At 36.3% G+C, this 22,265-nt stretch overlaps 1 protein-coding gene across 1 annotated transcript; it reads right to left on the bottom strand.

The window, feature by feature from the left end:
* Nucleotides 1-1,852: 1,852 nt before the first annotated feature.
* LOC120626936 (vacuolar protein sorting-associated protein 16 homolog) lies at nucleotides 1,853-17,736 on the bottom strand. Its single transcript, XM_039894746.1, has 15 exons — nucleotides 17,422-17,736; nucleotides 16,180-16,366; nucleotides 15,266-15,412; nucleotides 14,598-14,724; nucleotides 13,638-13,771; nucleotides 12,239-12,414; nucleotides 10,816-11,062; nucleotides 9,938-10,194; nucleotides 9,062-9,200; nucleotides 8,581-8,715; nucleotides 6,995-7,156; nucleotides 4,611-4,830; nucleotides 3,881-4,058; nucleotides 2,679-2,879; nucleotides 1,853-2,037 (listed from the first exon to the last, which is right to left on the bottom strand). Exons 1-15 carry the CDS (start codon nucleotides 17,469-17,471, stop codon nucleotides 1,896-1,898), a joined length of 2,502 nt encoding a protein of 833 aa, XP_039750680.1. The 5' UTR covers nucleotides 17,472-17,736; the 3' UTR covers nucleotides 1,853-1,895.
* Between the last annotated feature and the right edge of the window lie 4,529 nt (nucleotides 17,737-22,265).

Raw genomic sequence — 22,265 nt, 5'->3', positions numbered from 1 at the left:
AATATTTTACATTTTTAAAAGTCGTTATTGCAATTGGGGCAGTTATACCGTAAACATCAGGACCTCAAAATCTACTAGCGTAGTTACCAAATTACTTATGCTGCTCCAGAGAAATAAATTTTTATCATTTATTAACAATATAGATATATTTGACCATTTCGAATCTACAAACAGGATGTGTAGGTACCTAGTGCTATTTTCTGAACCTAGCATAAGTGATGGATATGAAGTTGTAAAGGACTTCCCACATCTTGCGACATTTATATGAAATTGGAAGGTGTAGACTTGGTAGCCTCAGGACATCAGATTTTTATAAAAATTTTGTCGGAATGTGTGCAGAGTCCTTAAAAGTAAACGTGTGATCTGAGTTCAACTGCTTAAGTATTTTTTTCTTGTTATTTAAGCAAGATCTCGGATTTCATAATATTATTGTATATTTTAATAAGATTTACTATAATTTCAGTTCTGAGTTATTGAGGCAAGAAAATATGTGTCAATATAATGTTTTGTACCAATTTTGTATCGTATAGTATAAATAGGATTATATTCATTATCGGTGTTTACTGTCTATGATCGCATTGCGTATGCAAAATATACGAAATCTGTCATTAAAAAATTTATGAGTGTAAAAAACGAATAATAAAAGCCAAACTGCAATCACGCCAAACAGTATTTTTATTTTAGACTAGATGTGCCCTGCGGCTCCGCCTGCACAATCGTACAACAGGATCGGTTTTTTTTTGTTTGTTTCGGTTTTTTTTTTCTTCATAATACCAATTGACTTCTGGAGATGGGTTTAGAAAAACAAATGAAAATGTTGAGTACACCTCTTTTATTTAGTAAAAGTGCTATAGAGATTATAATACATTTTATTGCTTCAGCGGTTTAGATTTTTATCTTATGTCATAACATATTGTAGTGTACACGACAGTCTGCCGTATTATGGCGTGTATTTTAAATAAATATATATATCGAATAATAAAAGTGTAAATAAATATCTAATTACACTTTTATTATTTGATGACCTTTAATAACCGGTATATGCTGTAATTCTTTTTTTCTTTCTTTAATTTAAAAAAAACGGATGTGCCGAACAGTTTCAATCTGCCAATCACAGTCGGCTCGTGATTTACAAATAGAGGTAGAGGTAGAAGTTTGAGGTCGATAAACCGGATAGTTATTAGTTATAGACCGGATGTGCTTTCTCAATTCATTCAGTTAGATAAATGAAATAGAAACCTTTACTAAACCATAGATTCCAATGAAAACATAAAACCGAGTTAAAATGGTGTTATTTAGTTTAGTTAAGAGAGTACACAACAAAATCGACACCAAGTGTCAAATTTTAAAAACTTACTAAAATTCTAACATAATATAAACACAAATATATACAATTTATAATATTTAGGTTACTAGAATAAATAAAAATTATTACTTTTAATGCACGAATTATCAAAAATAATATGGAACGTAAAATATTTTTTTATTTAACCAGCCATTTTCAATTTGTTACCTACCTAGTTTCAATTTGTTTTTATTTGGTATATTCAGTTTTATAATGTGCATGAACACGTGATTAGGAAAAAATATAAGACTGTTGTAAGAAAAAGTTGTCATGTAGTATTTGTATGTATACTCTTTTTTCATCAGTCAACATTCTGTCATGTTGACTGATGTAAAAAGAGTACACGAGACCGAAATGCGTATGTTGAGATGGATGTGGTGTCGAAATTATAAATTACACCATACTGATCCTCCTGCTTTTCGCGGAGTATAGCAAATTAAGCTTTATTTTCATAATATACAATGGAATTCCGCAAAGTATTGCTTGTATCCTATCAGGAACGCCTTGTTATTGGTTTAACACGGACATTCGCAAAGTCTTCTATCCAATCTCATTTCTTATTCAACTGTTCTAGCAAGGCCATTATCTTGGCGTGCTTGCTAGCTTCGCTCGCCGGACACTTGTTCTGGACGAAGACAAGAGCACTGTCGTCTTTTTGCTCGAACGCCACCTGAGCAGCTTCTTCGTAGAACCTGCAAAAGGTGTGCGTATTTCAACGGAAGGATACAGAGGTCTGACAAAGTCGTCTAGAAAGAACATCGACACATTACCAGCCCACCCGCAGCCCAGCCCAGGGGTTAAGGCAGTAGTCCATCACGCTGGCCCAGTGCGGATTGGTGGACTCACGCACTTAACAACATTATCTAGATCTCTCAGTCATGTAGGTTTCCTGACGATGTTTTCCTTCACCGTTGAAGCAAGTGTTATTTAATCACTTCAAACGCCTTTTAGAAAAGTTAGAGGTGCGTGCGCAAATGTGAAGTCGAGCTTATACCCAATGCGCTATCACCGCTTCTAGACAGAGCATATAGAAGTAAATTATAAAATTAGTGCAGAGGTTCTCAAACTTCTTTTTTCGTAGAACACTTGAAATCCCTTGCAACTACATTTCTACTATATAACTGTGACAAAGCTCGTCCGGGGAAGTACTACTGCCATGTTTATATGCCTGAAGGGCGTGGTTGCCGGTGCAATTTTATCCACACGAGGCCTCCGATTGATGGGCACAGGACGGGTTTGCAGGACGAGTTTTTTGCATTCCCTGAGAAGGATCCACACCATCAGATGGGCTGTCAATTAACGCCCTAAAAAAAAGCTACTAAAACATACTTACTCTGCTTTCACGTAATATTTGACCTTGATATCGTCGCGGCACTTTGGCAGGTACTTCAGAGCCTCGTCGCGCTTGGCGTACTTCAAGCAGACGTCGACGAAAGGCTCGTACCCTACGGGGGATTTCTTCGATTTCGACAGAGTCTCCAGGTCTGACCACTCGTCCTTTTCCGCTAGTGTCAATATGCGAAGCCACCAGTACCTGTAGTAACGATAAAAGTAATGAGAATCATTTTTAAACTATAAAATGATGTTGGAAAAGAGCAATATGCTGAGTTTCACTGACTTGACGTTTCAAAAGTGCTTATAAATTAGGCCTACTTGGAATAATATATAATATAACCAAGCCGTATTGCAAACGTAGGGTCCGCAAGTCTGTAACTGTAGGCAGTTTCAGAATCATTCTCGAAATTACATTTACTTAGATGTACTTTTGTTTTTTTTTGAGTTTATGTTAAATGATTTCTTCCCTGATACTACTAGCGATTCCCCCTAATTCGTTTGTCCTTTTCACGAGATTTATCTCTACAGTCTACCCTATGTTATAAATGTAAGAGTAATATACAAATAATTAAGGGTAGACAGTGCTTTTGTGCATGGTTGAAGTTATGTTCCGGCCTGATGGGCTTGGTTGCCGGTATTATTACGCCTCTAATTGGTGGACCCAGGGCGGCGGCTGCGGTCCGTTGCGTTAAACGTCTCTAATTTGAACCGCCGCGGTTGTCAGAATGACGATTTGCCACCCTCGCCGCCTACGTTCCGTTTTGTCCCATTATTTAATTTATATACCATAGACAAACGTTGCAGCCTAAATTATATAATATTAATTATATATTTTTTATTAATTTAATTTTATCACCTGTTGCACTATCCCGTTTTCCCAAACTTAATTCTTACCATTAATTAATTCTGTACCATAAAGGTTTGTCTGGAGGAGATCGCTTAAAGCGATAAGATCATCTTTGCGCATCCTATATATATTTTTATTGTTTTTGTTGTTTCTTGTTTTCACTTTTTGTTTGTGCAATAAAGACTATCTATCTATCTATCTAATAATTAACTAGAGGGGAACTAACTACTATGCGTCGCTAAAACCAGCCACCTGCTTAATACGCCAATTTTAATCATAAATAAAATGCTTGGTAGTGTTGCCGAGTGAAAGAGGGACAAACAAACAAAATTTAAAAGATTTGTGTGTACAACCTTCGATCAGGCATCCGGTATTCGGAGCGTAGTTTGTCTGCGAGCTTAACTTCGCCGTGTTCTAGAAGCTTCTTCACAGTATCGTGTAGGGATAGACCCACGAAGCTCTGCCCGTAAGTTTCTTGTAAACTTGATTGTTGTTTGCAGAGTTTGCGCGCCTCTTCGCATATTGATACACCTAAGAATTTAACCATTTTATGAATATCATGAACATTCAAGCTGCGATAGCCTAGTGGGTAGGAATTCGGCTTTCTTTTAAAAGGGGACGGAGTTCGATTCCCGGCAGTACCTCTTAACTTCTTAATCATTATTAACGCTATTGTATTAAAATTGCATGTTTTTAAATTTATTGTGTTAAGTTCAATCAATGGTTTGTAACATTTGCACGCCAGCTAATGGCAATAAAAGTAATAAATAAACAAGCACATTTAGAAACTGTTGAATTTTTTTTCACTTTGCTATTCACAATTAATCGGTTTGAAAATATTGGAAATAAATAATCCTACTTGATTACGATATTTGCCACTAGCTGGCGTATAAGTCAAGTAGCGTGGAATATATGACACATACTTACGATTAATCCAAATTTTTGTTTTTAAATAGCGGAAAATAGACAGACGTCTGATGTAAGTATTACTTCCGTCAGAAAAAATCTGAGTTACTCCCTAGTCGCGCCTAAAGAAGTTTTACTTCGAAAATGAATACGCTAGATAAAAACGAAGTAAATTACCCAATTCATTCTTTCCTTTCTTATAGCACTCTCTAGCTGATATCAGCGAGGCCTCCACACTGCCTGGGTTTGTCTGGTCTATAGCGTCGCGAATGTGCGTCGCGGCTTGTCCCGTGAAGTCATCCTCTTGTACGTAAACTTTACGTAGCGCCTCGCGATTATGACTCGCACAGTACTTTATGTATAGCGCGTGTGCGAGTGGGAAACTCCTTATTGTTAGCTGAAATTTGTTTACTGTTTGAATAATGTAAAGTCAAAGTCAAAAATATCTTTTTTAAAGTAGGTGGCACTTTTGATGCGTACATAAGAATTACACGGTATTGAGATGATGGCGATATCCATATTCGTAAACTTAAAACTAAAGCTAAGAGGGTTCCAAACGCGTCCTGGTCTAAGAAGAAGCCCACAACAAACTTAGCCGGGTGTTATTTTTTTTTTGTTATCACCAACTCACATTGTCCTTTAAAATTATTATATAGCAAAGCGCTAAAATTTGTACCAATATTTAAACTGATAACACGTTTGTTTTATTACACTACAGGTTAGCCCAGGGCCCGGGTTCGATTACTGGCAGAGGCAATTTGGAAATTTATAATTTCTGAATTATCTCTGGTCTGGTCTGGAGGCTTTGGCTGTGGTTACCACCCTACCGACAAAGACGAACGAACTTAGTGTTCTTGTGCGATATCCCGTCAAAACCAATTGGGGTGGTATGACTACCATACTCCCTAACAGGTTAACCCGCTACCATCTTAAGACTGCATCTTATTACCACCAGGTGAGATTGCAGTCAAGGGCTAACTTGTAGTGGAATAAAAAAAAACGGATAACGGGCAACAGCGTCCTTTGTGCTACTACTACATCTTCTGCCTGTGGGCTAGCAGACAGCAGTACACTGTTATGGAGTGATACAAGCTAACGATTAATGAGAGAGTATATGAGAAGCAAACTTCAAAACGTATAAATCTTCTTTGTCTATGACATCTTTTTGCTTCTAAACTTTCAGACAAAACGAGACCTGTGCAACACACAACTTAGGATAAAAACAAACGTTTTTTTTCGTTTCAGAAAGTGTTTAGTCCGCTCAAAATGTTAAAACAAAAAGCTTTTTGTCCACTCCGTGATGACACAGATCCGCCATTTTGACAAGTCGCCAAAACACTCTCTGTTTCAAACGCAATCGTTTCTGAGATGAGATTTGTGTAAGAATATAAATAATTATTTATTATTATTTATATTCTTAAATAATTATTTATATTATTTATTTATACTTATTTCTTATAACATTTTCTTGTATGCCTTTGGTTGCCTGGAAGAGATCGCTATTTAGCGATAAGGCCGCCAAATTGTACGTTCTACCTTATTGTGCTGTTGTATTTGTATCTCTGTAAATTTTCTCTGTGGTGTACAATAAAAGTGTATTCATTCATTCATTCAATTATAAGTTTGTCAATGTTCATAGATGATTAAACAATATGGAGACATTTTATTTCTTTAAAATATCTATTTCTCATCATCATTATCATCACATAAACCGATAGACGTCCACTGCTGGACACAGGTCTTTTGTAGGGAGTTCCAAGTTCAACGGTTCTGAGCCGCTTGGATCCAGCGGCTACCTGAGACGCGCTTAATGTCGTCTGTCCACCTCGTTGGGGGCCGACCAACGCTGCGCTTACCAGTTCGGGGCTGCCATTCCAGCACCTTAGGAGCCCAACGTCCATCCCTCCTCCGAACTATGTGCCCCGCCCATTGCCACTTCAGCTTCGCGACTCGTTGAGCTATGTCTGTAGCTCTGGCTCTTCTACTTCCACATTTCCGATTTTATCACGTAGAGATACTCCGAGCATAGCTCTCTCCATCGCCGGCTGAGTGACTCTGAGCCTTCTTATGAGGCCCATAGTTAGCGACCACTTTTCGGAGCCATAGGTCATCACTGGCAACACGCACTGTTCGAAGACTTTGGTCTTCAGGCACTGAGGGATTTTTGACGAAAAGATGTCACGAAGCTTCCCGAACGCTGCCTATCGGAGTTGGATTCGGCGGTTCACCTCCTTCTCGAAAAAATATCTAAAATATCTAATCTCTATCTGTCTATTTCTAAAATACCTATATAATGCTGCCTGTAGCAAACTAAAAGCGTTTTGTCCCCAACTAGTTCAAACATAATGTGGTTAGTCCCTGGTAAATAACTACAATATAAAGCACATTCGACTACAAAATACTTTGTAATTATACATAATAAACACCCATTATTGTGAAAAATATCATACAGTGAGCCTAAGTGCATTATAATAATAAATACAAGTTTTAATTGTTAACCAAAAATCAGATTTTATTGACAAACATGTTTCGAAAGTTTGCTCCTTATATAGTAAGCCCACCTCGAATTCATGTTTTCCCATTTTCTCCTTGAGATGTAACAGCACTATATACACCAAGTCAGTGTCGCCGCTCGCTGTGGCCTTGAGCAGCGCCGTAGGACCTTCCCCAAGGGTCAACAGCAATGGTACTTGCAGCTTACTGTGAGTTTCGTATTCCAAGATCTGAAATTAAATTTTAATTAGTTCGGGCCGTGTTGCCCGTGATGACTTATGGCTCAGAAATGTGGTCATATGGACCTCATAAGGCTGTCACTCAGCGGGCGATGGAGAGTGCGATGCTCGGAGTATCTCTACGTGAACAAATCAGAAATAAATAAATAAATAAATAAATATACTACGACAATACACACATCGCCATCTAGCCCCAAAGTAAGCGTAGCTTGTGTTATGGGTACTGAGATAGCTGATGAATATTTTTTATGAATATAATACACATAAATACTTATAATATACAGATAAACACCCAGACACTGAAAAACATTCATGTTAATCACACAAACACTCTCCAGTTGTGGACGACAATACACACATCGGCATCTAGCCCCAAAGTAGCTTAGTTTTAGTTATGGGTACTAAGATGACTGATGAATATTTTTATTCTCTTCTCTGTTATATATGTATTTAGATACTTATAATATATACCTTTTAGCACCCAGCCACTGAAAAACACTCATGTTCATCACACAGACATTTTCCAGTTGTGGGAATCGTACCCACGGCCTTAGAAATGATAAGATAAATATATGATAGATCCGTAGTAAAACTATTGTCGGATTAAATGTCTCAATTCTTGAGGGCAATTTGACTAATAACACTAATTAGAAGTAGAGTAAAGTCAGAAACAACAAGCTAAATTGAACTAATAGCGGCGTGCGATGCGACTAGGTGGATCGGGGTAAACCGTTGAAAAATATGAAGTTGTGTATACGACAAAATAATTTAGGCTGATGTTTTTCTATACTTGGATACGCCATTCGTTGCCTGGGTGAGATCTCTATGAAGCGAATGGGCCTCTAAATTGTGTACGCTGTGTTTTTTTTTTAGTTCTTGTTTGTTGTGCGATAAAAGTTTTTTCGTTCGTTCATTCATTCATTCCCCGGTGATGTTATAACAACACTAACGATTTGCCGTCGAAGAGTCGTCTGTTAAACGGTCGACCCAGCGTGAACTAGTCGACTACGAATCGTCAACAGTCGTCTACATACATTTCCGCAAATGTTCTCAACTAGTTGGACTGTCGATTGGCGCAGTGGGCAGCGACCCTGCTTTCTGAGTCCAAAGCTGATTTGATTCCTACATTTGGAAAATGTTTGTGTGACGGATAATGGATGTTTTTAATTGTTTAGGTGTTTATCTGTTATATTAAAAGTATTAATGTAAAAAAAAATTATTCATAAAAATATTCATCAGTAATCTTAGTATCTATCATGAAATCCATAACAAAAGCTACTATATTTATTTATTTATTTTAGTATCTATAAAAAGTCATTATATATAAAGACATTCTACAAATCAATGGTTGTAACTTTTATTTTTTAAATAATGTACGGGACGGTTTGGTATTATTGAATTATGAAGAAACCTACTTTTATTGCTAACGCCTTCCTGCCTTTTTCAGCGGCTTTCATAGCGATAGTAGTGTAGGAGATTCCGGGAATGTTTCGTAACTTTTCACCAATTTCACGCGCGGCACTCTCGTTATCCAAATGAGGTTGTGTAACCTGGAATTAGGGAATAATTCAATACTTATTACAGTATTCATGATGATAAAAAAGTTTTGTTCCAGAACTTTTCCAACGATCAAATTTCAGAGAACCGCACTGTAAGTGTAGAGAAAACTTTTTAAAGTCATTACCTATACAAGGTCATTTAAAATTATCTTTTGTAGTTGAATTAATATTATGTAGTTGGCAGATCAGAATACAGTTGTCATAACCTCTGCTCTTCCCGCGGATCTACTGCGATCACTAACCCGTCTACCCAGCGTAGTGTTTATGGGGAGTCGGGGAATCCCCGATAGGAGAGGCCTTTAGTCCAGCAGTGGACTTTAATAGGCTTTTGATTTACCTTGTAACATGCCCAATGTGATAGCACCCTCGTCCGGCCGTCTTTCAACTGCAGATACGATGCGATATGTTCCGCCAAGCAATGCAAACGGCGCCATATTAGCCTATCTAGAAGAATTCTTTCGCCGAGGTTTTGAACTCTGGTTTTATGTTAAGGAATTACTTTGGTTTGAAGTTTACTTATACAATAATAAACTAATATTATGAAAGCTTAGTTGTCACACAAACTTTTTATATTCAGTTGGTTGGCGTATAAATATACTATACTACGACAATACACACATCGCCGCTATCTAACCCCAAAGTAAGCGTTGCTTGTGTTATCGGTACTAAGAGAGCTAATGAATATTTTTATGAATATAATACACACAAATACTTATAGTATACAGACAAAGACCTTGATACTGAAAGCCATTCATTTTCATCCCACAAACATTTTCACACAAACAATCGGCCGTCAAAATTATGAAAATAAACAATACCCGCATATAAATAATGAGAATATGAAAATTAACAATACCCGCACACAGTGCCGGATTAAGCAAGCGCGGGGCCGGTAGCAAATTGTTTTAAAGAGCCCTTGATCTGCTATACCTACTGCTCTGTATGTATGTATGTGTGTGTGTTTATGTATGTATGTGTGTGTGTTTATGTATGTATGTAACACTCTAAAAAAATTTAAGGTTTAAATACACGGGGGCCCCTTTCGCGCGGCTACGTGGTTAATCCGGCACTGCCCGCACATAATTCATGAAAATATCAAAATAAACAAAAACGGCACATAAATAATGAAAATAAACAAAACCCTCATAAATCATGCAAATATTAAATTACAATAATTAAAACCCGTCACTAAAAAATATCATGAAAAGGATACTGCAAGAAAGTCAAAGGTATCGCCACACGCGGATCTCTGACAGCGTTTAACACCCTCAACCATCGACAAGTGTTGACGTAATGATCGGTCAGTACTGGATCCATGATAAACCCTTTGCCGAACTGGGCAGCGCGTATTAGCATCTTTTGTATGTCTGTATTGAATTCAAAGGCGGCCGCATCTATACAGTCTTGTACTGCGGTTGATAGATCCGTTTTGATGTAACGGATGTGCTCGTCCGCTTTGTGACTACGATTCTGTAAGTGGAGTAACAACATTGATTTGTAGTGCTCAAGTATTGGTAGCTTTTTTTATATTAATTGAACAGTGAAATTGAATTGGTGAAGCCGTGAACGGTGGCATCGTTATGTGGTTGTCATACAGGTAACATATTATGAAAATTAAGCTTAGTTTGCTATACTCCGCGAATAGCAGGAGAATCTGTATGGTGTAATTTATAATTACTTCAATCCTGTGACCAAACAGATCCTCGGCAATGTACCTTCTACGCACGTTTCGCTCCGAAACCGGAGCATTTTCAGGAGATGTTGACTTTGTGAAAAATTAGCCAAATTTGTCGCCTTTTATACCTTTCGTACCCCTACCCCCCTACCCTTCCTCATCTATCTAAGCTCCTCTATATATTTAAAAAAAAAAATACATATCTAACTTTAATCCTGCGGCAAAATTAACAAGATATTCATCTTGGTATTTTTCCTAAATAATAACTGTGTTGTAGACAATAGACACTTTTTTTTTTTTTTTTAATATAGTGCAATTACAAGTGCTTTTCTGCTTGACATCGCCGCTATCTAACCACAAAATAAGCGTTTCTTGTGTTATGGTTTGGTTAGTCCCCGGTTTAAGGAAATACAAACCTGAAATTCCTTCGACGCTTCAACCAAATAAGTAGCCGGCGCAATGTTAGTCAATCTGAATATTTTCTCAACAACTAGCGGTACTTTTTGTAACATCTCATGAGACATCTCGGAAATGATCCTAACACAGTCCATTTCCGGTATGAGGTGGAACGGACCGTCATAGGGGTATTTCACCACGGAACCGTTGAAGCCGTAGATATACAATGTGTCGTCCCAGTGCCCTACTATGGCTTGTGAGCCACACCTAAAAAAAAAAAAAAATATACTACGACAATACACACATCGCCATCTAGCCCCAATGTAAACGTAGCTTGTGTTATGGATACTAAGATGACTGATGAATATTTATATGAATAATATACATAAATACTTAGAATATGCATATAAACACCCAGACACAGAAAAACATTCATGCTCATTACACAAACATTTTAAAATTGTGGGATTCGAACCCAAGGGCTTGGGCTCAGAAAGCAGGGTCGCTGCAAATTGCGCCAATCGGCCGTCAAGCACGTCGTCTCGACGTCGAATACAGCACGTGTCACGAAAGTTTAAAAAGTGAGAAGTCAGTGGATCATTAGAAACATTTCGAAAAACGCACTGTTTACTTTTCTAGGTTATGTGCGCTTTAAGCAGTTAAATACCGTTTGATTTAACGTTGTATTGAAGGAAATCATCTTGAGGAAACCTGCATGCCTGAGAGTTCTTCATAATATTCTCAAAGGTATCACACGCCTTTCCACCGATCCGCTATTTGCCAGCGTAGTGGGTTACGACCTTTTCATTCTGGGAGGGTCTCCCCTTGCACTGTATTCGGCCGGGGTCGTTAATGTCGTTTATGGTCGTTAATGATGATGATCCCTGATTATGAATCCCTACTAATATTATAAATTTCAATGTAAGTTTGTTTGTTACGCTTTCACGCAAAAACTACTAAACCGATCCTCATTAAACTTTGTACACATATTCTTGGAAGTGTTAGAAGTAATATAGGATACTTTTTATCCCGACATTAATATCGGTTCCTTCGGGAGAGGGGATGAAATTGTTGACGATTTTACACCATAACTCCGACAAATTATAACCGATTTAAATAATTATTTTTGTATTACAGAGGTTATAATATTTGTTTAATTTTGCCCAAACTGTCGTTGGAGATAGAGGACAGAACTCCTTAGCGGACAGCAGCAAACTTCTCATTTAAGGCTTAGCGATACTGAATACTTTAATTTTTTTTAGATCAACAACTAAATTTAATGCCACATCAAAAAACAAAATCAAAAATCAACAAATAAACGTACAAACACAATCAACCTATAACGCCGATTACATATGTACATTTCGTGATCCTTCGTATTATAAAACGACCATTTGTATATTTTCCTGCCAAAAAATTAAAATAAAGAAATCATTAACTTACCAAACAAGCCCCTTTGGTTGTTTTAACATTTTAGTATCAATTTCGCAGTATTTGCTCTTGAAATCCGAAGAGCCGATCCACAATATACCGGAGTCCGTGAAAAGGACAACGTGCCGGCCATTTTGTGAGGGCACTATCGATATGACTTGTGTATATGTGTTGTTAATATCTGGACGCTGGAATTATTTAAATACAATACTGAAATACTGAAATATAAATAAAAAGATTTTGATGCTTTGTTTGTGTTTTGCTACGCAGACCAAAACATCCCATATAAAAAAAAATACGACGTAGTTTAAGGTTTGTGGTAATATAAGTGTAAACTAAGTGATGTCTGAACACGGTCCTCTCGAAAGTAAGGCCGAAGCTATAATCACTAGGCCTCTATTCTATTAGCACGTGTAAAACGTGCAAATTACATACTCCTGTCAATTTATTAGGTACGTGTCGGGTAGCGTAGGTACTATGCGTGTGTCGGTCTTTTACCTTAAATAGAGAAGTCATAAGTAAACACCTAGAATGACGAATCAGTTTGTTTGAAAAAATAAATATGCTTTTTTTGATTTAATATTTTTACAGGGTAAACACCCTGTAAAACCCTCCACCCTTCGACACAATTTCATAATTCGCTTACACTTTTTATATTCAATATCGATGCCCCGTGTACTATTCTGATTTCTAGACTAGACTATTAATTCGAAACGTACTTTATTTACCGTATGGAGTTGCTAAAGCGCGAGGATTCCCCTATATGCTGTATGAGGAACTATCAAACAGAGAGTTCTTTGCTAATGGCCAAGTAGGTGACAATAATATGATAAATGTATATTTATATATTTTTTTCAGGCAGGCTTTTATTTTTAAATCTATAGACTAGCCCTTGACCGCATTCACACGCGATAATAAGTGATGATGTGGGCTAAGATAGAGCGCGCTTGCCTATAATACTACGCTTCAGCTACAAAAGCAAATGAAAATGTTATTAGAACTCTATCTACTCAGATAATCTAAGATATTAATTATATGTTTGAATGTTTTGTTTTTATTATTATTTTGAATTTGAATTTTTGGTTATTGTTATTATTGTTTTTTTTTTATGTTTTAATTAAATTTGTTGTAATTATTACTCTTTGTTAAATTCTTTTAATAGCCCCGGGGAGACGAATCGGGCAACTGTAATGTCTTCACAGGGTGCGCTGCTAAATAAATAAATAAATAAATATAAAGATACCTATTAAATAAGTTTGATTTATATTAAATAAGGTGTCTGACACAGCGAACTTGACTCACTGACAGACTTGGCAATTTCAGCCCAGTGGAGCACAAAGCATAGAATCCAAAATACTTTCCGAATCCATTACGCAGTACATAAATATTGGAAGCTTACAACTTTACTTACCATCAGAACAGCTCGCGATTCGCCTAGCTGGCAGCGATAAACCTCTTTATCTCTACAGACTAAAAATCCAATGACAGCTGACGACCTTAGACCAGAACTCAGAACACACCAGGAGCTTATGGGCTCGTTTGCTCCTGGAAATAAAATTAAAAATTGGATTGCATATAAATTCTTCTACATTGTAACGCTTACTTTACAGAAGAATATATACAAAGAAAGAAATCATTAAGTTTAAGGTTAAACGGACAAAGGTCGTTTGTAGGGAGTTCCAAAGCCCAAGGTTCCTTGCCGCTTATTTCCAATCGCTGTCTCCAAGCGACTCGCTTGATGTCGTCTGTCCGCCTAGTTGGGACTGTATATTCTTGTAGGTACTCTTAAATATTATTTTGTTCTGTTTGTCTTTATTTGTTTTCTATTCTTTTTTTTATTTTTTAATTTAGTGTTAATATAATTTTGTAATTAATAATAGGTTAAGAGGAGGTGTTTGTATTATCTTTGTTGTTTATCAATAGCTTCTCCATGAATATACCAACACTAAGAGAGACCATTTCACTGCCTGTCAGTCATCACCTTGGGTCCCTATTGAGAATCAGCGCTGCAGTATTCCTTGGAACTTGGCAGGTACGTACTGCTATGGTACTGCAACACAGAGCAGAAGGAGAGAGCAGCAGGAGCAGAGGATTAAGCAGAAGGACGCAACATAGTATTTATTTGTTTATGTGTTTTCCTTCTCTCTTTCCTCTTCTTTTTTATATTCTTGGTATGTTTATAAATAAATTTGTGGTAGGTATTTTTTTATTATTATTGCTTGCGGTTATCCTATAGCAGAGAATACTCATATACCGTGGTGTGGGGTCGCCATTCCAGCACTTTGGGACCCCAACGTCCATCGGTTCCCGAAGCTATATTCCGAAACAAATATAAGTGGCGTAATATATAAATATTCAAAGTTTCACTTACTAGGTATATCTGGTACAGATCGTATTTTAGGTTCTGACACATTACTGAGTAGAAACATTCGATTGGTGGTCGTCATGACAGCCAAGCCTATGCCGTGGGGGTTTGAGAAAAACTGTGCCTTGCATACCTAAAAAAATACAACACAAGAATATCAAATACGAGTTTTTGAAGATAACAAGACATCTAGTTTTGATATTTTCTAAATAATCATTCACCCTCCCATTCTATGGCACCCGGACGTTGTTTTTTCATACCAGTTCTGAAGCATATGCAATTTTATTCTTGATATGATAAAGGCTCGAGTTTGACCTGACCGCTTCTCATATGTAGGTACGCTTAGATTTACTCATGAAAATAGTAGAAATCATGGAGTCGTTTTGAAATGGACGTAAAGCTCGGTTTAAGAGTCGCAAATTCAAGATTTTTCTTTAAATTTACAGTAACGCTATACGAATTTGAGCTATAAAACGAGGTAATTAAATTCCATTTTACTCTGAAGTTACAGAGAATCAATAAATGATACCAACCTTCGATTCGATTAAAAATAAGTGTAAAATGTATCTTAAATTGGAATATGCTTGACATAAAGATGCCACACTTGTTTTACATGTTCAAATATCAACGTTTAACTACAGTTAGTATTTGCATGCATAAAATTACAGCAGTACCTTTGTATCTCTAACTTCTGGTCCCATGCTGAATGTCTTCTGGTAAGCACCAAACATGTCATAGATGAGCACATCACCACTCTCTTGAACACATAGCAACTGCTCACCATCCGACCAGCCCATGTGCACGAGATTACCACTATTCCACTGTAATTCAACAAGATATCTATATATGAAAATCAACACTCTTGAAAACTAGATAATGGTGCAACCTATTATTTTGTTTTATTTACTTCTATTGGGGTAATAAATACTGGGATAGTTTAGGAATTGAAAAAAAAAAAGGAACACCTTTAAAAAGTCCAAATTGGTAATTTTGTATTAGAATTGCCACTTCAAACCGTTTTAGTTTGTTCATTGTTCCCAAGTCATCTAGTGAAAATCAAATCACAAAAGACTTTGTGTAGTATTTATATTTATTTATATTATTTATTTATAGTTCTCAAGTCAACTAGTACTTCTACACATATAGAACATTTTTTTTGTCAGAAAAAAATATTTTCAACAACATATTTAAAAGTCTGTGCCCAGTTAAATGTAGAAAGATACTATGTTTTAATCATAATGTCCTTCTTATTCCTTTTTATATAGAAAAAGCATTTCTTTCTTGGGTTTTTTTGCAATCATATCTAATTATAATAGCCGAATGTCAACTGCTCATAACCTTCTACAAAATATTGCTATTCCCAAAGCAGGGGTGGGTTAATGCTTGAGGAGTCCTCCCTTCACTTGTGGCCCTTCACCATCAGCTCCTTAATTGTAACAAGCATAAATTGCTTAACGGGGATATACAATAATTGAAACACAACCAATGTAATACTTATATTTGTGTTGTTCCATTGGCCATCCATTTAGGGTATGGCAAACATAATTAGTTTCATAATAATAAAATGATTGATAAATAAAATTCTCACCACAATTTTGGATATAACATTCCCAACACAGTTATAAATGGTAATAACTGGTTTGGCAGCGCTTGGATTTCTTACATACTTCCTGTCCCTGACTACAGCGACTGGACCCCCATATGGAGCTCCACTCACAATCATAGTCCCCAGACCTTCATCCATGGGCCATACCATGTTGTATAGATCAAACTTCCTGTAAATTTGTATAAAGAGAATTATAGGGTTGTGGTGAGGTGACTTCAAAGGTGTGGTTTTAATATGGCTCTTTAAAAAGATTTTCATTCCTATCTTTTAAGTATAAATTTAACATCTTCGCTTCTAGGGCAGCTGGTAGATCAAATAATTGAAATCAATATATATGGGAATTGGGAACTAGCTACTGAATAATGCAAACTATTTGTTTCTCCTTTTTTGTGTTAACTTTTTGCATACATTTAAAAAAAAGAATTATATTTAAATTACTTGAGGATTTATTATATTCTTATTTGCTGAATATTGATCTTTTCTCATGTAACTAATTATTGCAAATCTTGGCAGGAAACGTGTTACTATAAAATAGAATTAACACCCAGTGGCGTGCATAGAGGGTATGAACAGGGTATGCAGATGATATAAAGTGAAGAAAATCTCCAGTATGAGTTATAAAAAATTTAAGTATAGGCATTGTAAGAGTTATAAAAAGCCTACCCTTAATTATTTATAACTTGTACTGGAGATTTTATTCACTTTATATCATCTGCATAACCTGTGTATACCCACTGTTAACACCTATGTAAACTTGTTAAGTGTTCTATATTCTGGCAAAAACAAAATTGATTGATTGATTCCCAATTAAACAATATTCCAATCTGAAGTAGAATTATTAAGATTGAATAAGAAGTTATTGATACAGCTTAGCTAGATCGGCAGTAGGCCAGGTAAATATCCCAGAGGTTTGATGGAAGTTGGGGTCATAAGGAGCTGTTGTTGCACCTAGGTAAAAAATATTAGATAATCTTTTGTTGGAAGCGGAGTCAAGACATCAAGAGGTATCTGTTTGATTTGGAATTTGTAAATCCCTTTTAAGCCCTTCTCATTCCAAGAGGAGATCCATGCAATCTTATAAACATACTTTTGACAAAAAATATTATTTAAAACAAAAGACAAGTATGGAAACGTGGACTGCAGTCGACCTTTAGCGCATGGGATGATGATGATAATAGCTTAGTGACTCTGGATGCAATTTTAATATAAAAAAATGAGACACACCTATAGTAGGAATCCAATTGAAACCAATCTGCAGTCAATAACGCCGACATGTTTGTACGCTTTATCAGAAAAATCAACCTTTAATTATGTATTTTAATTGGGTAAAAAAGGAACAGTTTCAGTGATAACAAAATAACACTGGCTCAAATCATTTTCTGCGAGTTATAAACGTAAATATTTAGGCGTAAATTATTATGTGGTACCAATAATCTCATGTGCGTTATATTACAATTACACTGAGGAATAAGCACCAAATTAAATTATCGTAATTTGAAAATACAATGTTTTTGTTTGTACACTGACTGTTTTTCGTGAAAAAAATGATAATGTGAAATGACAAATGACAACTGCATTTGACATGGACATTGACAGTTAATTTTGACAATCAAAATCGCAGTTTTAGTACACGTATTAGATGTGTTCAGATTATTATTTAACTCTAGTTGTGTTTCTGTTCCCATCAGCTTTTTCCGTTATATCAATGTAAACTTAATAATTTTATAAAGTTATTAATAAAATAACATGTCCAAAACATACAGTATGACCAAAACTGCATCAAGGATAATATTTTGTAAATATTTATAGAGAAGGTTGAAAAAGATTATAGCCTTTAGGAAAGGCAAGAAGAAATTCGGCAAGAGCTTAGTTCAGTTAAAAAAGAAAATAATATTTAACATTATCATTACATTATACGGTAGCCTTTTTTATATGGACCCAAGACGTCAATATTTTACATCTCCATATACTTAAATTTGATAGATGAACGTCACTGAAAGTTGATAGCAAGCTTCTAAAGTTACAGTTATGGGCTCAGAAGTTCGTTCTTACCAGGGGTCCCCCCGTGTTTTTTTTTCATTTATTTGTACGGTACGAGATACCTTTTAGCAATGGCTTTATGTTATTAACAGCGGATTTTTACAATTGTCACTTATGGTTATGTTTTACATCTTGACAAATTTCTTATTAAATACTTTAAAAAATTCAATTTTATCAATCAGTTAAAATTAACTATGGAAGTATTACTATATTATCAAATTAACTTCCTCGTTAGTCTAATGGTTAGCATGTTTAACTGCAGATCACGTCGTCCTAGGTTTGAGTTCCATGTTGGGCCAAAAATTGTTAGGTATTGTGTTTTTCCATTATAGAATTTTCAGTACCAGCCCGGAGTAAGGAAATTGGCGGTGTCAACCCGCGTGCCTCAGAGAGCACTTTGAGCCATTGAAGCAGATTATTATCACTAACTTGCGACAATAGTCGTTTAAGCCCATCAACACGTAACAACAAATTATTATTTAAATGTAGTTGACTTATTAGGAACGTTTATCTAGTTGTTTGAATAACAGATTCCTACTCGCCCGCATGCCGGTTTACGGTACGGGTTTTAATCGTTGATGTATTAACGGTTTTCACTTTCTCACTATGAAAAACCTAAAGGAAATTGTCCCTTGAGAGACCGCTTTCCAGCCAAACAAGTACCGGTTTTTATTATATTGACGATTTCTTTACTGGCTAGGCAATTTTGTTTAATTTTATGGTAAATATGGTATGAAGTCATAAATAGCTCATTTTAGTAGTTGAAAACAGCATGTCGTGAATATCGCATTCCGTTCCGAGATGACGATTTGCTAGCAGCATTTCTTTTGATAAGGGTAGGTATATACAAAGCTATTTTACGATATCCAGTGGTCCGACGGATTATTAATACATTTTTGTTTTCTGCACATTTTTTACATAATAATAATAATGCTGATATTATTCTCATGATTGCGTAAAAGTCGTCAAACAAAAAAAAATATGGACAATGCCAAATTTTTCAGCCCTCCGTGGCATGATAATATTGCGTGGTGATATTGAAGCCTAGGTATTGCGCCACGGAGGCCAAACGAAAAGGCAAAGTAAACATAGGCAAAGTTCTTTTAATCAATCAATCACCCGCGCTATTTCACAAATTCCGTGAGAACCTTTTGTTTTTCTGGAACAAAAAGTTGCCTATGTTACTCTCCGACCTTTCCACTAACTCTATGCTGAAAATCAAGTTCTTAAGTTGCTTAGTTAGATCACGAATAAGGACAATCAACAAACAAATATACTTCCGCACATATTATAAATTATAATATCAGTAACTATCCATGTCAAATTCTGTGCATTACACAGATTTAAATATTTTTTGGAGGGCATTCTATAACCGATACAGAACCCAAAACTGTATTTTTTTTCATTCATGTCTGTCTGTCTGTATGGGGATAAAAGTGTTTGACAATTTTACAGCGTAACTCCGACAAATATTAACCGATTTGAATAATCCGTGTTGCACTGGATAGCTTATACTATTAGTTTTGTTTTCCCATTTCGTGCATGTCTTATTGGAGATAGAGGACAGAACTCCTCAGCAGACGGCAGCACCCACAGCACACACAGCAAAAATAAAAAGGTTTATTGGTTAGCCTCATACGTATAAACTTACAATGCGCAGCCAAACGTTATTAATGCAGTCATTTGTTATAGGGAATTCACAGTATTTTAAGTAAGGCAAAACGGAAACTCGCAAATGCCAGTCCCGAGGACCTACTCGGGACTGCTGCATTTGCGATGGATTGATGACTGGATTTGGCCATGTTTATAAAGTTTTCAAATAATGATTGATTAAGCTCCAAAAGCAAGAACAGATATATTATTTACCTGTACCTAAGTCTTTTATTTTAATATGTTTAAATACTATCTGTACATAATATCATAGGTCTGAAAAACCTTTACGTTTGGTATCGGATTTATTGGTAGGTGTAGACTGTAGCAGTACGCTGCGTCCCGTGATTTACGCGGGCGAAGCCGCAGGGCACATCTAGGCATGAAATATAATTCTATCACTTCATTGATATTTTCTCTTAATGAGACATCACCATCACCATCACTTCAAGCGATTGGCGTCCACTGCTAAACATAGGTCTTTTGTAGGGAATTCCTAAATCCAAGACTATGTTCACTATTGGCGTATTCAGCGTTGATTGGTCCAAATGGTAATCTTTTACTATTTGTACCAATCAACGCTGTGTTTACCGGTGCGGGGTCGCCATTCCAGTGCCTTGTGACCTCAATATACATCGGTTCTCCGATTTATGGGCCCCTCCCATTGTCACTTCAGCTTCGCGACTAGCTGAGCTATTCAGGTAACTCTAGTTCTTCCACGGATCTGAACATTTCTGATTTCATCACGTAGATATACTCCCAGCATAGCTTTCTCAATCGTCGCCCGTTGAGTGACTCTTAGCCTTCTTATGAGGCCCATAATGAGTGAAACCTCTTCAGAAGTAATACATACTGATAGTAAGTAATACATATTGTTCGTTTCTGCTTGCCCCTCACTCCCTAATAAAGCAACCAATCGAATTGATTTTGCCACAGAGTTAGTTGAAAGGACGCAGAGTAATGTTTCTTTGGTCCTGGAAAAACATCAAATTCCCAAGGGTCTTTCGTAGGAACATTCGTATTTTTACGCCAAATATCGTCCTTCCCGTCTTGACAATGTAACCAAACAACTATTTACCGCGGGTAACACCGCACCACTAGTTTAAAAATAAACTTTAGAAGTATCGATGCGATGCCAGTTATCAACTTTTTTTAACGATCGTTTACAGTTTACATAATAACACGGAGCTACATAATATTACGGAGTCATATTTTTTTACCGAACCACTATTCTCTACAACGCCATGCAATTATATGGTAAAAAGTTTGTTGTTTTCTAAAGGTCTTTTTGGAATTAAATTTAATAAGGTTTAATGAAACTTGCTTTTAATCAAATTAGTTAAAGTAAGAACCGCTATATTACCAAAATAACTTCTTAATAGAAAATAATTTAGGTAGAAAAAACTAATACCTACACTATTTGCCTCCAGTGCAGTGGTGAGTGGGGAAAATTTGCAAATGGACTTATAATTTCTTTATAATTTCTGAATTATCTCTGGTCCGGTTTGATGGGAGGCATACCCCAGCCTTGCACCGTAACAATTTTTACCTAAAAATATTAGAAATAAGCCTAATTATATTATAAATAATGCCCATTTATATTGTAAATTATGATCATCATATTCAACCCAGTACGGGCTCACAATAGGGCAAAAGTCTCCTCTCAGAGTGAGGACGATTTAGGCCCACCAAGCTGGCCCAATGCGAATTGGTTGACTTCACACGCCTTTATGAACATGAAGCCACACTGTTTTTCCTAACAGGTTTTCCTTCGGCGTTAAAGAAAGCGATATTTTTTCTCAAAACGTACGTAACTCCGAAATATGGTGCGTTACGTTAAGCTTACATTATACACAAAAACAAAAAACGGTCAATGACTCCAAGAAACCAGTATCGAAACATTTTTTAGATCACCATTAAGATGCCATCCTAAAACGCGTTAATTTTTTTGCGCATAACTTGTTAGGGGCGAAATATTTCCAGATAATTAATTCGTTTGCGCACGAATGACTGAGGGCGTCCATTTTCTCACGACTCGTCTTTTGTCCGTGGACTCTTAAGTAGTGGAAGGAATTTTACATGAATAAACCAAGTAACCACGATACTGCTTTCCCTTTCTGATATGATGGAATTTGACGAGTGTGAAAGAGATGATGATAGATATAAAACTGTAATTTATCATAGGAACACTCACCGTAGAGCCGTGACAGGCGATTTGTATGTGCAGGTACAAAATTGTGAATATCTGCAAACCTAACACAGTGCTAAGAAAAAATATATTAATGATTTGATAATGTGATATTTCTTACCACGATATATATATATACCACGGTCCACAAAACTATTTTCTGTATTTGTTTTCTTCGCCATTGGTTGCC

This window comes from Pararge aegeria, chromosome 10 (genome assembly GCF_905163445.1).
Source record: "Pararge aegeria chromosome 10, ilParAegt1.1, whole genome shotgun sequence".
In the NCBI taxonomy this organism is placed as follows: Eukaryota; Metazoa; Arthropoda; class Insecta; order Lepidoptera; family Nymphalidae; genus Pararge; species Pararge aegeria.
Note: the sequence above shows the minus strand (reverse complement) of the source record. Positions and strands in the feature narration are given on the sequence as shown.